General features: G+C 47.7%; 4 protein-coding genes across 4 annotated transcripts; 2 read left to right on the top strand and 2 right to left on the bottom strand.

Moving 5' to 3' along the window:
* Positions 1–2,006: 2,006 nt before the first annotated feature.
* EDB93DRAFT_1249631 (uncharacterized protein) lies at positions 2,007–3,378 on the top strand (the record flags this gene model as incomplete). The annotated part of the gene is made up of 2 exons (XM_041452893.1): positions 2,007–2,829; positions 2,873–3,378. 2 exons carry the CDS (start codon positions 2,007–2,009, stop codon positions 3,376–3,378), a joined length of 1,329 nt encoding a protein of 442 aa, XP_041308377.1.
* A 515-nt stretch (positions 3,379–3,893) lies between these two features.
* On the bottom strand, positions 3,894–6,641 carry EDB93DRAFT_1320681 (uncharacterized protein; the record flags this gene model as incomplete). Its single annotated transcript, XM_041454917.1, has 9 exons — positions 6,188–6,641; positions 5,974–6,126; positions 5,763–5,910; positions 5,365–5,699; positions 4,766–5,308; positions 4,654–4,745; positions 4,508–4,594; positions 4,168–4,480; positions 3,894–3,943 (listed from the first exon to the last, which is right to left on the bottom strand). The coding sequence occupies exons 1-9, from the start codon at positions 6,525–6,527 to the stop codon at positions 3,894–3,896; spliced, it is 2,061 nt and encodes a 686-aa protein (XP_041308378.1). The 5' UTR covers positions 6,528–6,641.
* A 2,988-nt stretch (positions 6,642–9,629) lies between these two features.
* Positions 9,630–11,794, bottom strand: EDB93DRAFT_1141181 (sulfide-quinone oxidoreductase). Its single transcript, XM_041449304.1, has 9 exons — positions 11,415–11,794; positions 11,251–11,366; positions 11,181–11,188; positions 10,771–11,129; positions 10,192–10,724; positions 10,037–10,140; positions 9,958–9,979; positions 9,867–9,899; positions 9,630–9,801 (listed from the first exon to the last, which is right to left on the bottom strand). The coding sequence occupies exons 1-9, from the start codon at positions 11,527–11,529 to the stop codon at positions 9,748–9,750; spliced, it is 1,344 nt and encodes a 447-aa protein (XP_041308379.1). The 5' UTR covers positions 11,530–11,794; the 3' UTR covers positions 9,630–9,747.
* Positions 11,795–12,667: 873 nt separating this feature from the next.
* On the top strand, positions 12,668–14,681 carry EDB93DRAFT_325841 (uncharacterized protein). The gene is made up of 3 exons (XM_041456095.1): positions 12,668–13,455; positions 13,509–14,441; positions 14,492–14,681. The coding sequence occupies exons 1-2, from the start codon at positions 13,008–13,010 to the stop codon at positions 14,207–14,209; spliced, it is 1,149 nt and encodes a 382-aa protein (XP_041308380.1). The 5' UTR covers positions 12,668–13,007; the 3' UTR covers positions 14,210–14,441; positions 14,492–14,681.
* Positions 14,682–15,630: the final 949 nt, after the last annotated feature.

Consider the following 15,630-nt stretch of genomic DNA (forward strand, 5'->3'; position numbering starts at 1 on the left):
AAAATATTCATCCCGGCCCATCCGACATCATCGAGCATATATATAACATTGGCATAGATGGGCCCACCCGTCAACATCGGAAATAATATTCCCCCCAGCCCATCTGTCAACATTGGGGATATACATCACATCGGCCCATAGTCCGCTGGCCCATCTTATACGGGATATTATGTAGGTTGGGTGACCCGTATAATATGGAATTTGTCACTGAAGGGGCTCCCTCAGAAGCCAGCAGCTCTTGTTCCACCACCTGTCCCTCCTTCACCAAAGGCCCCTTCTGAACCTCCTCATACCACAACACTTCATTGTTCTGGTCAAATTCCAGTACCCACCAAACATGGACATGCCTTGAAGGATTGTGTGACAGCTGACAAGGCAAGATTAGCATGTCAGTGTGAACTTAGAGCTGCGCGCATTAATGGTATTCCACCACCTTCAACGGATATTGATATGGCGGATCCACCCATCGTCACTACACCCACAGAAATGCCTGGGCCTCCTACTCCCATCCTCACAGACCCTGACGCCCTCTTACCTGAAAGTGAGGAGGTAGGTTTCCTGCAGGTCATTGCAAATCTCATCGTCGTTGAGGTTGCATCCTTGGTGATTCGCAGTGATACGCGACACAATCCCCTTGCAAACAGTTATGACCTCACTGTCCCACCTGCAACTTACGATGAAGCAATGCGACACCCGGATAGTGACCATTGGCTGGCCACAATGCAGAAAGAGATCAACCTCATGTCAGAGATGAATGTGTACAAATTGATGCCCTTGCCTGCAGGACAACAAGTGATCGGGTGCCGGTGTGTGCTCAAATTCAAGGAAGACTTGAAGGGAGGATCTGTCTTCAAGGCCAGGTTAGTTGCCCAGGGATTTTCACAAATTCCTGGCATCGATTTTGGATGCACCCCTGCCCTGTCGCCAAGTCAGTGTCCATTAGAGTGCTCACAGCGCATGCAGCAGCATATGATTGGGAGCTTGATTGCTTCAATGCTAAACACACATTCCTGTGGGGCAAACTACAGGAGAACATCTACATGTGTCAGCCCCTTGGCTTTGAACGTGTCAGAAAGTCTGGTTTTTTGACAGGCCGGTGTGTCAGGCCGGTGTTTCAACCTGGTGGCAGAACGGCGGCAGCTTGGCAAAATTATGTGGGGCTTGAAACTTGGCATCAGCTAATGCACACCAATATTGAACAGTTCAAGTTATCTTATCTTCCTCAGGCGTCCGTGTCCGCCACTCACCCCATTCATTTGCTGCTTAGGCCTTGTGTTGCGTCCTCAACCTGCCCCTTCCAGTTTCAATGTGCCAAGTCAAAGTGCAGTGTGGCGAGTGCTCTGCACTTGTCATACCATTCATCTGTAAGACTGGTTCGCATATTGGACAGTGGGCTGCCCATGTAAGTAGTTTTTATCCTAAACTTTCAATACTCGCTCATTACAATCAATCAGTGTTTTGCGCTTGACCAGCATGCCAATGGCAAAGCTTGGTGGTACTTCTGGCTGCCTGGGACTGCACCTATTGGCCTTCCCATCCCGCTGTCTCAGCCTCCCTCATTCGTTTTTTCTCCCACTGCCTCTCCACTGATTGCCTCTGGTTCATTGCAAATTCCTGCAGGCCCCCTTCTTGCCTCTGGTTCATTGCAAATTCCTGCAGGCCCCCTTCCAAGCCAGCCTGAAGAGGGCACGTGCACCATCCCTTTGTGCCACAAAGGAACACCTGCCAGGGGCCCACTCTGTGAGAACTCAATGTGCAAGTACCACTGCATCGAGAATGGTGGCTGTATGACGGCTGTCAAGCACCGAATAGAGTTTGCGAGCAAGCGCCAAAAGGGAAAGATGAGGTTGCCTCCATCATCGGTACTCAATGCACCGCCTGCACCTGTCACTGTGGAGGAGCCTGAATTCGAAGAGGTCAAAGACTTCAGCTTCAATGCTGACCTCCAGCTGGCATGATCACACTCTTTTGAGGACCTGATGCCTGTGCCGTCTGTTTCCACCACTATGTCCTCCTCTCCACTCGTGACACCATCCTCTCAGCTGCCTGCCATGCGGACTATCTCCAAGGATCCCAAATCAGTCACCCAGCCATCAGGGAAAAGCTCAGCCAAGGCCAAAGCTCAGTCAAGGCCACAGCGGACCACTCATATGAACGAGATGTGGTATGGTACCTACAAGCATAGTGGGCAGCTGACTGAGCAGATGGAGAAAGACCGCCAACGTGCTGCTGATAAGCTAGCCATCAAGCATGCCATAGATGTGATGTGGTGGGACAAGGACCGTCAACCTCCTGTCATCTTGTTGCTGCAAGGCAGCAATGGGCCTGAGTCTGACATTCCAACCTGGCTGCACTTCTCGCTAGCTGACAGTCCTGACCTCCGATCTATGCTTGGCGAGAACATCACCACCTTTGAGTATTTCAATATTTCTTCTCGTCTATGGAAGGCAGTGACACGGCTGGCCTATAAGTTCCATGTTAAAAATGGTGACTGTCTTTTCCTTCGACGTCATGGTGTCCTTAAATGTGCAGGCATCAATGAGATCATTGGTCGTCTCAAGGACCCAGCAGCAAAACCGCATCTTTTTCTAAAGATGAAGCAAGAACATAAGGCTGTAAAGTATTCTCTAGCACACATCAAGACCCATGGGCCACCATTGCGAACTCCCTCTATCATTGCAAAGTCTGACACTGATGACGAAGTCACCATCATATCGCCGCCTTCAAAACCATCCCTGAAGCGCCACCGAAGTATGGCAGAAAGCGATACTGAAGAGGAGGCCAGGCCTCGCAAGAGGTCGTGGTGCTATACCGATGAATATGGCATCTGTGACTTCCGTCCTGTATATGATGACTCACCCTGTCAGGACAGCAATTGCAGCTGGATTCCGTCCCAGTTACCCATACCCTTGGTCGGGTCGTTCAGTATCTCCACTGCCACCATCGCATCAACTCAGGACACCTCGCCTCCCATCACCAGCATCCTCGAGCTCATCTCTGCCAGAGATACTGAGTGAGCCTCTTGCTGACGAGTTGCAGCCATCAGTGCCGACAGCAACCTGGCCCAATGGTCTCTATGTTATAGACATTTCTGCTGGGTTTCAGAGAATGGACTCTGATGAATTGAAGTCCTTACCAGTCTGTCAGAGGTTTGAGATCATCTACGACAGAAAATTCAAGAAATCGACTTATAACGACACACGTCGGAGATGGAAGGAGGCATCAGATACCTTCAGGACTCAGCTGTATAAGGCAGGGCGCACACCTTCAGGCCTTTGGGATGTGTTGCGCAAGGCCATCCCTCTCAGGAAAAAGACAGCAGGCACCCAGTCACACGATGATGAAGAATCTGACGTTGATATTGACCTCACGCTGTAAGATACACACTTTCTCGTTCATTTACTACATAACTGTCTGTCGTCTTTGTATGTTACTTGCATTTGTTACCTGTCTTGCATTTGTATGTTACCCATCCATCTTGTATTCCCTCGAGCATGTTCACACATATTGTACCTGTCCCTCCAACTACTACTACCCTTCAAAATGTATATTGTGCGCAAGCTCTTCTCATTCAATGCCTATTTCACCCGCTCGTCCAGCTCCATTGTCTGCTCCGCTTGACTGGGATCTCATCGATTTATGTTGTGAACCAACTATCAAGATCATGGAAGGCTCAGTATCTTCCAGAAAGAGTCAGCCCCTTGATGTCCCTGACGAAACTCAACAATCAGCCAGCGGCTTAAGGAAAGTAACCGTGTTAATAAGAAAAACATCTTCAATACCCATCCTTTGTCATCAAAGGCAATATCTTGTGCCATTCTTCGACAATGGACGCCTGAAATCCCAAGCGATGTCGAAGCATCGAACACAGACCCTGCTTCAAATGTACCATCTCAGTCTTGATCGGTTTGCTGCAACTGGAGGTCCTTATGATGTCTGCAGCCTCAAACAGGCTCGAAGGGTCCAGAGAGGTAGAAAAAGAAAATAGTCATTGGCTTATGTACTTAGTTGTACATGTCTCTATGGCAAATAAAATAGGAATAGTTGTGAGCTCACCCAACGAACTCAAAGTTGAATGTAGAACATATAGGAATAGTGTGTCAGTGGCTGCATCAAGACTCGTCACACACATGTCATGACTGCAGGCAGGTGCGGCAGGACCTAAACATGAAGGCGGAGCATAATGTGGGTTTAAGGCCCTAAGCTGAAGGCTTTGAACAGTAAAAATATCATGAAGGCGGATCATTTTGTCCAAGAAGAAATTATACTTGGTGGGAAGCATCTCCCTGCAGATTGCATGATAGCTACCAAGCCAAACATTCATTTGCTCGGCAACTGACGTGTTGAACCACCAACCCGTCCCATCTGCATTCAAAAGCTCGGGGAAGTCAGCCGGGTTGCAGTAGTGTTGGCAGTAGTCATGCTTTGTCTTGTGCTTGTTCTTGAAATGCCACACGTTGACACACATCTTGACATCGGCCTACCACTCATCCCCTCGGACATCCACTTGTCGCTTGGCATCACATGCAGTGTCGTAAATAAAATGCTCTGGCTTATGAGCACCCTGCACGGAGAAGATTGTCTTTATAAAGTCCTTGGAGAGGCAGTGAGTTTCATGAGTTCTGAGAAAAAAGGAGGATGAGAGATTCTTACAAGGACATTAGACACAGCTTCTGCTCCATTCAGTGTCACTCGTCCCACAATGACCCCACATGTGCAAACAGCAGTTTGCTCATTATGATTCTCTGTCGTCCAAACTGTGCACGGAATTTTCTATTGCCTGCATCAGACTTCGCATTGCATGGCTCTGAGCTAGCCAGAGCTATATTGCCGAGTCCCTCATCCCCTTCTTCAAGTACTCCAACAGAGCCAGGGTTCTTCTCAAACTGATAAGACACTTGACCGTCCTTGACTGTGTACCACTCGATGTTCTCTTCAACCACCGCTGGACCCAGGCTCACGCTTGCATCTGGCAAGTCAGCAGTCATCACATCTGGAGCTTCTGTGCCCAAAGCATCATCTGGATATGCCACTTGGTAGCAGAGCAGCCGCTCAAACAATGCAAAGGCAGAAGTTGCTTTTGCATAGTGGAGTTGCTCCATTTGCTGGTGGTCACAATTGTCGCATGTCTTTGCATCATTACGTCTGATTGGGTGATCACACCCAGTGATAGCGCATGTGTTATGCAAACCACGATGTTCGGCACAGAAGCGGTCACGGTTATTTTGTAGAGGCTGTGTGCACCAAAAGACACCACAACATGTGTGACCTAGAGTAATTCTGTCACTGACAATTGGCTGGCATTTTTCTGTAGCATAGATCATTGATGTAGTACATGATACACATATTACGGGGGTCACTAACCATGTGAAATCTTCCCATCTGAGTGTTTGACTTCATAAACATGCATGCACCCATCACAGATATGGTTAATTTCAGGTTGCCCAATACACATGATGCGCTCGTTCCTCTCTTCCATTGCTGCTTTAAATTGATCCTTTTGCATGCCTTGGTGTGGCACAGTCAGGCACACTGTACGTTCATCATAGTCCCAGAGCAGTGCAAGGAGCACAAACACATTCCAGACATTTTCAGTGCTGAGTTGGGGCTTGAAGGGCCACACAATCTCATCAAAGGCTTCCTGAGAGACGCTGGCAAGAGAAAGCATGTAGATGCGGGCACAGTTTGTAGCAGAACACCTTGATAAACAGAAGTGTAAGCCTCACAATCACACATGTGCCACAATCACTTATGAGCCTAACAAATGCTGATTGGTCCAGAGCTTCGCAAGACGGATGTCGACAAACTGATGTTCCACCACTTGAAGGTAGTCTGGGACACCTGGATAATATGTGTGATGCTGAGCGCTACTATGCACAACATAGTTGTAATGATAGTGGCGATGACATTCTTAATTGACAAGAGTTAGCACAACGACTTGAATCAGACTCAGAGATTAAAGAATCGACTTACTCTCGCAGCTCAAGTGAACGGCCCATGCAGGTAGAGTGCCTTGATCAAGTGTATGAATTATGATTTGTCTGGGCTCTGCCCACTTCAGCACAGCAGTCTTTGGGCAATCAGAGTTTGTACAGTACTTCAAGGGTGGGTACAGGGTAAGAGACACTGCAATAATATCAGAAATGTATGCAAGTGCAACACAACTCAGACAGCAGCAATGACGCACTGATGCCAAGGTCCCACCCATGGACTCTAAAAGCCTCTGCTGCGCAATCCTGGCGCTGTCTATCTGGTCCTGTGGTCCAAACAATATCTCTCAAGGCATACCAGCACTCCCCAATGAGCTCCAGTGGAATTTTCGTTGCACGCGATAGGAAAAGAGCGATGGATTCTGGTAAAACAAGAGGACTTGATGTATTGTCTGATGTCTCCTTCAGTGGCTGGTGAAGTTCAATGCTGTGTTTCAGGTTAGAGGACAGTTCAATGAAAGAAATCAGCTGATGGATTGACATGTGAGACAGCATACTATTGCGCAAGATCGCCGCGAGGGCAGACAGTGAGTCCATCGTCAATATTGTATGTATGAAGACTACCGTCTACCGAGTATCTACTTTCATGCGGAGTTTCAAGTGGTCAGCGTCTGGTTTGCAATGGATGATCGCTGGACTGATCACCGGTCCAAACCCCATCCTCAAATGCCAGTAATCCCATAAACCAGACGTCCTTGAACGTGTTGCATCCGATGGTGTGCTTAGTCACGCACCTTGTTTCCTCATTATACGGCCTGAAGCAGGCTGTGTATGATTGGTACGAGCTCCTGCATGAAGTACTCACTCATCTCGGCTTCCTTTGCTGTGACACTGACTACACAGTGTTCATCTTTGACCACGTTAATGGTGAGGGTGACTGTTACAAGAACATCTAGACGCTTGGGCCCCTACTATTTTTCTCCTCATCCTCCTCGTATCAGCCCTCGCATCATACCCTTACCCTGACCTCACCCTCGTTATCCTTGTCATTCTCGCATTCCCTTTCGCCCTCTACTTGTCGCTCCAGCAGAGCCAGTACATCTGGCCGGACCCTTTCGCTGACGAAGCATACCCATGCTCCATTCCACCACCTGACTGATCCTGTGGACAGTCCCTTTGTCCTTACCGTCCGGACGGTAACCTATGATCTGATGCACGAACGCATCCCCTTTGCCCTTTTCCCTTTTCTGATCTCTGACTCGGTGTGCAGTCGCACATGCGACTTATACTTAGATCCGCAGCTGCACGATCGTGCCCCTGCGCATTTCACTTCTTATTTCGATCTTTGACTCACTTTCTTATCTAGCACGTTCTACCTCGACCGAACGTGCCTTCCTGTTATGGTTATACCCTTTACCGATTGCCTCTCCCGGTAGTACGAGTTATCACCCACTAATACAGTCTCCTGTCCTCTATATAAACTCGCTACCATGTACTACATTCCCTAACTTGAATCTACTTGGTTCTTGACCTCCTACTCTCACCAGAGTGATCCTTTCTGCCTCACCAGCAGTCTCTATTCTATCTTCTTATCTGCTCCTCACGGATAAGCCTATAGTCTCGATCTTTACTCATCGACTTCGTCGACGAGCAAAGCCCCTGTTAACTAGTTGGACTTCTGTCCTTCTAATTAACGACGATCCTTATGATTAACCTTCGGGTGTTCGTAAGCCCAGGCCTGATATAGCTTATCAGTCTCGCAACCTGCTTGACATAAGCTACCCGATTTGGACATAGGCGTCAAATCTTACTTGCCGAAGCCTCGCCAAGTAAGACCCCTAACCTTGGGCAAGCCCAAGGACATCCTCGACCGTTGACGACACACGCTCTGTTTGAGCGTCGCCAACAGATACCATCCAAGTCGTAACAGTGACTTGCATCATTGTGTGGCATGTTGATGACGGACTCGCGGGGTCCAATAACCATGCCTTCCTTGACTGTGCCAAGGCTCAGATTGCAGAGTGCTTTGGTATCACCGATCTCGGTACGGTCTCTAAGTATCTCAGGATCCAGTTTGTTTGCGAGCATAAGATGTACGAACTGTGGATGCATCAAGAAGACTACATCCTGCACTTACTCGAGGAACATGGCATGACTGCTTGCAACCCTGTATCGTTACCAATGGACCCTGTCTTCCCTTTTGGTCGTCCAAATGATGCTTTTCCCCATGTTGAAGACCTACCCACCACATTTTGCAAGCTCATCAGTGAGCTCCTCTACCTGGTGATGTACACACAGCCAGATATTGCCTTAGCCATGATGCGACTTGTGCAGCACCATGCGAAACCCAAGCCAAGGCACTACATGGCCGCTAAACACATCCTGCAATATCTTGCAGGCACGGTGACCCTATGCATGCACTACGGGGGAGCTGGAGATGAAGCCACCCTTTGTGGCTTCTCAGATTCTGATTGGGCTTCAAGTCCAGAAGACCATGTGTCGATCTCTGGATACATGTGGTTCCTGAATGGTGGACCTATTTTGCACTCAGCAAAAACTGACACAAGCCTTGTCATCCATTGAAGTGGAATATATGGTGCTCACCACAGCAGTACAGGACAGGCTATGGCTCAAATTTCTCTTCCAATGCCTCAACTTCCCACTGCCCTTACCCCTACAACTGTTCAGCAGACAACGCCGGCGCAATAGCTCTGTCGAAAGAGGCCACAAATCACATTCATACGAAGCATATCGACCTTTGGTATCATTTTATCAGATGCCATATCAAAGAGGGGACCATCACACCAGTGTGGATCTCAACTCACCAGAATACAGCTGACATATTTACAAAAGCTCTTCCGCGCCCGGCTTTTGTCTTGCATCGTGCGGGCCTGGTGCTCATTTCATGTTGAATGTCTCATTGAGGGGGTGTGTTGGAATCAACTTCGTCATCACTTCTCTATTTCATCATCATTTCCTTTCTTGCACTATAGCATTCCAGACATCATAGTTTATAAACTCATCTTCTCTCTTTGTTTACACCTCAGCATTTCTACTCAACACGCTGAGGTACATATCACGCTGTCTTCATATTTTGTCTCTCACTCATCATATCTGTACTATAGACTTGTCCTTTCAGTCCAATGTTCTACAAACCGAGGTTCAGAACCAAACTGCAGCAGCACTAGATATGCTGTACTAGGGTATCCATATGATGAAGGTTTGAGGGTCAGGTCCAGTGAACAATGATCTTTGGATTGGACCCCTGTACTCAACCTTTTGCTCATCTACTGGATGTGGGCAGTCATGGGGGCAGCTCAATCACTGTTAGGCAAGCTCGAGGGTTGGCTTGTAGCCTTGCAGAATATCAGACACATTGACAAGCAGGAGGCATCAATATTGAAGCTCCAATTGGTGATGCCGACTGAACTAGAATTTTTGGTTAGCCAGTATTTTAGTGAGTCTCGAAATGTACTTCGAGTATCACTAATATATTTTCAAGTTGACCCCTTGAAAACACGAAGCTTGCTCGTGGCTGTAAATGTCTTGCTGCAGGGAGGGGGAGGTAATATTGTGACTGCGAGTTTCATCGCATAGATGAATATCTTTTTGACAATAAAAACCCTTTCTTGGAACCAAAATTCTGATCGCTTAATGGTACAAACATCCGGGTTGACAGCTCTTGACCTTCAAACTTAATAATTGACCACACATTTTAATTCTCGGACTGTGTTTGAGTGACAGCTTGTAAATCGCAGAATGAAATAAGAATTGAGTGGGGTTTATAATCATTTCCAATATGTCCTTAATGTCAACATCATGCAAACTTAGGACGGAATGGTCCCGAAGGGCCGAACCATTTTCCGTTAACCTGTTGCAGACACCGCAGCATAAGACACTCCGAGAACCCCGGTAAGACTGTATCAAAAGACTTACCATACGGCTCCAGTAGGCCCAAGGAAAAAGGTCCTAAGAATGGCACAGACAATAAGCCGTGCCCCATTTTAGGAGCTACAGTACTCCGTACCTTTTTCAAGTGATAGAAGAATCTGAAGAATTTGGCAGGTTCAACGCAACGATGCAAGTGGGGATCAAAAAGAACGAACCTTCTCCGCTTTGTCTGATCACCCAGATAATTAGCAAAACTCTCTTTGGGCACAAGCCCATACTTGAACTCTGCCAGCATCAATTCCCCATACCCCGTCAAAAGCTAAATTTAGAATTCGGTGAAATGTACAGTCTAATGAGGAGATAGACGGACCGGGCAGCTGGTATAGCCATCATACTTGGCACTGCTCACTTTGCCAGTGTCCATGATCGAAAATAGGTTTTCCGTCAAGACAGGAGCCTGCGACGTAATGGCAGCAGCCGTTTTGCTAGTGGGTAGGGAGGAGCAGTCACCCAAGGAAAATATGTTTCCAAACTCGGGCTTGACATGTCTGAGCGTTGCCTGATCGACTTCTACCCAGCCCGCTGGATCAGCGATGGGCGAGCCTTTAATGAAGTCTAGCGGTCCCATGGGCGGCGAGACATGCAGGAGGGTGAAATCACGATCCACGGTTGAACCGTCCTCCTTCTTGAACGTCGCTTTCCTGTTTGCCGCATCGATGGAAATTAAGTTGTGTTGGAACTCTGCTCCAACGCCCCGCTCAATGCGCAGGGCGTTCAGGGCATCCGAATACTTCTTGACGCTGAACATGGATGGCGTGCCAGTCATGAAGTCGATCTTGATATTATTTCCTCGCCCAGATTTTTGGTATCTATCCCAGGCCATCCACATGATTTTTTGCGGAGCTATAAGACAATAAACAGCCACCATACAGAAAGACAATTGGCTTACCTCCTCCGCATTTAATGACACCGGCAGGTTGGGTAAAAATAGCATTTCCGGACCTGAGAGCATCTACGTCGTGCCAAACCTTGTCGCAGGTATCATAGGAGTATATCGACGAGACTCCGGAGGAAGGATCAGCGAGAGCCTGTGGTAAGCCAGCGATGTTGTCCCAGTTTGTCTTCAAGCCTGCTGCCACTACAAGCGAATCATATGCAATTGTCCGACCTGACGTTGTCGTGACTGATGATGATTCCGGATAGAACGACTTGACATTCTCTGCTATGTGCATGATATGTGGCGGTAATAGGGACGAGAGCGGTCGTCTGAAATCTGTCTTGGAGCCAAGACCAGCACCGACCAAAGTCCTGAAGAATACGTCAGGTTTCGTATCAGAGTCGATGAATAGAAACCGTCACCAGCCAGGCTTGAAATGAGAAGCCATCAAAAGTAATTCAGATGAGCAGTTCACTGATTCTGAGTGCTTACTTGATAGTAGTGATAGTCTGCTGCGTCAAGAACCACCACATCCCCTGCATTCAAAGGCTTTCCGGCAGCCTTGAAACGGTTGTATATCTGATTGGCAATAGTCAGCCCACCAGAACCTAGAGATTCATCAACATTAATTCAAGGGACATCATCAACCGGTGCACCTCCTCCGACAACAAGTACTCGAAACTTTTCCTTGGTGCTCGTGCTGGCATACCTAGCTAGAGCGAGAGTTTGTCGAGCGCGCGGACCTGTTACACGTCGATACGCAGGTAACATGTTCGATATGATGATAGTGAAACAAGGATGTTCAAGTGATGAGTACTTGAGTGACTTGCCAATTCTCAGAGGCCGCCGATAATCGACTTCGGATAATCTGTACCTCGCGAAGCAAGTGATTACATAATTAGTATGAGGTATTCCTGAATGCTGAATTTCAACTGAAGAGGTTACCCAAAGTTGCTCAGAGTTTTCCTCCTGGAGCACCGAGAGTTGCACTTGTTGGCGACGATCGAGCTAGGGGTGTTTCAATATTGATTTGAAAAGATTTTGCGGAGAATTCAAATTCAAATTCAAATTTAACGCCAGACAGCCCGTCGGAATATTCCGGCACCAAGAGTCCAACTGCGCCGGTTTTCTCCTTCACTCGAGTTTCTTTCTTCCACACTATTAGGACATCCGACCCAATTGTCTGACTTATTTTCGGCACCAGGAGTCCAGCTGAGCGGTTTTCTCCTTCATCCGATTTTCCTCCTTCCGCATTATCAGAACATTTCGATCATGGAATATCCGGTACATCCGACCCATGTCTGACTTGTTTCCGGCACCAGGAGCCCTGCTGAGCAATTGCGCCGGTTTTCTCCTTCATGAGAACATCACAGTCCTGGAATATTCGGAGCACCCATGTAGTAATCACATTGTGCAATTTGACAGTTCGAACACCAGCGTGAAAGTTGTATGCCTCTGTTATTTTTTTACCGTCTCCAGTATCGACATCTCAGGACTCTCAGCGTTTCTTAATCACAACGTCAAGTTCAAAGTGTTCATCAAAGATGTCAATTTTCAAGGTCGCATAACCACTACTCCTCGTGTCTTATGACTTTGCTACTGCGTGCGACAATCGAAATGCATGTGTAGGTTAGAAACAGATTGCGAGGGAAGCCAAGGCCCAATCGCAATAGCGGTAGGCTATAGCTATGACTGAATACAACACGAGCGCAGCACTACCGACCACGAGCTCGAGCTCCTGTCGCTGCGTCAGGACCCTGGTGCTCCAGACTACTGCTCACAAAGTGTTACTAAGTAACGCAAAAAAGTGCGCAATGATTCATCGCGATCATTTGTCGAACATTGTCTGTCGTTTGTACAATAACAAATCTTGCATGATGTCTTGATCATGACTCCAGCTCGACGCCACTCTCCAAAATTTCGTTGTAACAACAATATATCACCACTCTGATGTATAATCGATATAACACATGCATCCTATTTGTTTCCTAGGCTCGATCGATGCATAAACTTGAACACTTGTGGAACAAGGTCGCTGCTGGTGAAGTACTTATTATGTAAGCGCTTTCTTGGCTTGTTCTTGTGTTGTTTTACATAAAGACGCTACTTACTTACAGCCAACGACATTCCTTATTCTTATTTACCCCTCATCCAGCTGGACTGGACATTGTACATTAATATTCCTGTAATATCTTTATTTCTCCCTCCTTTCATCACAAGCTTTAAAGTGACTCACACGCTGGTCGTCCATGCAATCGAACCGTCCTTCTCTACACGCTGGAAAGCTCGGCCTGCCCAGTTCCCCCGCATGCACTCGTCTCAAGAGAGACGGGCCTTTCGCGGAAGGTCATTCGCGAAACCAGAGTCAGCCCATTGCGTTCACTGTGACTCGCCCGCTCCGCCTCCGTGGACCCTCAGTGTCGGTTCCCACCAGTGACATCCATGTCGCTCAGGTATCCACTCGCCCTGGAACCCGTGCCATGGGAACAACTTTTAGTTCTCGCTCCAAACCGCCTGCAGTCAGCCGCGAGTCGAGCACTTCTGCCAGTTCCAAATCATCTGCTTCGTCCTTCTCATTCCGGGAGAGAATGAACAGTCAGTCATCTTCGTCTACTAGCTTAGAAGATTACTTTAAGCCGCCAACAAAATCTACTGGACCTGATAAACCATCCAAGACCGTTTTGGATCAACATGAAGGTTTGCGATTCACAGTCTCATAAATCACTGTTCTGTTTATACTGCAATCCCAGACCCCAAGCATGGCACATATTTTTCAACATTGGAAAATGGTCATAACATATGGAATCGTGTTGCTGCCGCTGCCAGTGTCTTGACAGTTAATGTCAATAAAGCGTGGTATTCAAGGATTGGCGCCTCAGATGAGGAAGGTGGGGGCACATCAATCATCACTTTTCCTTGCCTTCCTAAGTTCTCTATCGTAGAAACGGCACCTGGACGCGACTCGCATTTGACCCGCGTAATGAAAGTTTATCACCTTGCAAAGGCCCGTCATCCTTCAGATCTTCCTGACTGGCTCTTTGACGAGCGCGAACGGAAGCCATCTCTCAGTTCTCGCTTCACAGAGTCGTCAAGAGGCACAATATCTGATACTCAACCTTCGCGCCCTTCAGCACCACGTTATGTCTACGACGACGCGGCCTCCCATGCACTACCGACACACCATTCACAGACCACATCCCACGTCCTCGCTTCCTCAGAAAAGACAGGTTCATCAAAGGCTGCGGATCGTCTGAAGGCATTCAGAGATGCAAAGCGAGCTGATTTGGGAGTGCGGCACGTTTCCTCCAAGTCAGAGAGCTTGTCCTACTCTCCGTCTCGAATTCATACCAGCGTGGGTACATATCATAATGGCAATTACCGGAGCGCATTGTCTTCTCCTACCAGACGACCCGCGCTGTTGGCGCAGCCATCCCAACCAGGCGCATTCTGATTCATGTCAGTCTTTCTCAGTCTGGAAGCGGTAAGATTCTGTGAGCGCACAGACGCGTATGGATAAACATTTCTATATATACTGCATGTAACTTGGGTGTCATACATGTATGCACGTGTGTTTCAGCGAACCTATACTGAATCGACTTGGTGGCATACAATTATTGCTTACATTTTGTCGAATGCATGGATTTGTTTGTATATCGATTTGATATCGATCTTATCTCATTTCGGTAGGTTCGTTCCAAATCAAATACCTAAAAAACTGACGAACAAGTCGCAGTGTGCTGACATCGTCACCTGTTGTCATTGGAAATTCACAAGTCTGACAAAATCCTGAAACTTTGGTTGCGATGAAGACTTCACATGCCGTTCTGCTGCTCGTGCCGCAGCGTGTCGTTTCCAGAGAGACCAACTGACGCCGAGACAACACCGAACCAGCTTTTCAGGTGACGGAGACAAGATCTGCTGAACAATTTTTTTTACCTTCCCTGCATTTAGGACTTCAGAGTAAGGTTTACCAGCTAGATGTTCAAGGAAGTAGCTTACCGTGGCTAGCAACCATGTTGTGGATTAGCCAAAAAAAATCCTCTGTTCTTACACCTAAAATCTGTCAAGTGCCATCTCCAGTTGCAAGACGGAAATGGCCAGTTCCACCCCGTTGACAACGCACGATCTTCGATCGAGAAGTTGCCCACTCCGAATTCGAGTCGCTATGCTGAGTTCTGACACAAGGGCAAGACAATCCTACTTAAACCTCGACCCCTGAGTGTCAAGTCTCTCCTTGCCTTTTCGACCTCTTCATTGACCCTCTTTCTTTTTTCTATTGTCTTAGTCGAGTTGACTCTCGGCTCGTACACTTCCAGTTCGTCCGTGACTTTTTTTTTGCAACTTGGGCTAACCTCTGCTTATCGTGCAGACCACTCTCTTTGATAGAGCAGGACTTCACTACTCCTAGAAGGAGCACTACGTGCGCTCAGGTCGCCAGTAGTCTTTGAACAAGGATTTTTCCGTCATGGTTTTTATTGCGCCATTTCTAAGCGCCGCAGCGATATGTACCACCCTGGTGGGGGCTGTTCCTCAACTTGATAACTTCATTCAGTATAAATCACCCGCGTACGTGTTTTTTTATTCCCTTGTTTGAGATTTTTCTCACTCAAATGGCAGTCCTGCCACAATGACCATACCCGCCATGGTCACCCCTCGCTCAGACGGAGGTTCATATGGTGATTCATCGGGAGGCTCACAAGGTGGTGTGTCACAGCAAGGTGGGAGTTACGGCAGTGGTAATGGCTGGGGTGATCAGGGTTACATGGACACGAGCATGACGATGGCGGCAACATCCACCATGGATGGTTATGGTGGTATGAGTGGCATGCAAACGTATACGACAATGTCCACAAGTTCTACCGCAAACGGCTA

Source organism: Suillus bovinus, assembly GCF_016758785.1.
Source record: "Suillus bovinus strain UH-Sbo-P2 chromosome Unknown EDB93scaffold_22, whole genome shotgun sequence".
NCBI lineage: Eukaryota > Fungi > Basidiomycota > Agaricomycetes > Boletales > Suillaceae > Suillus > Suillus bovinus.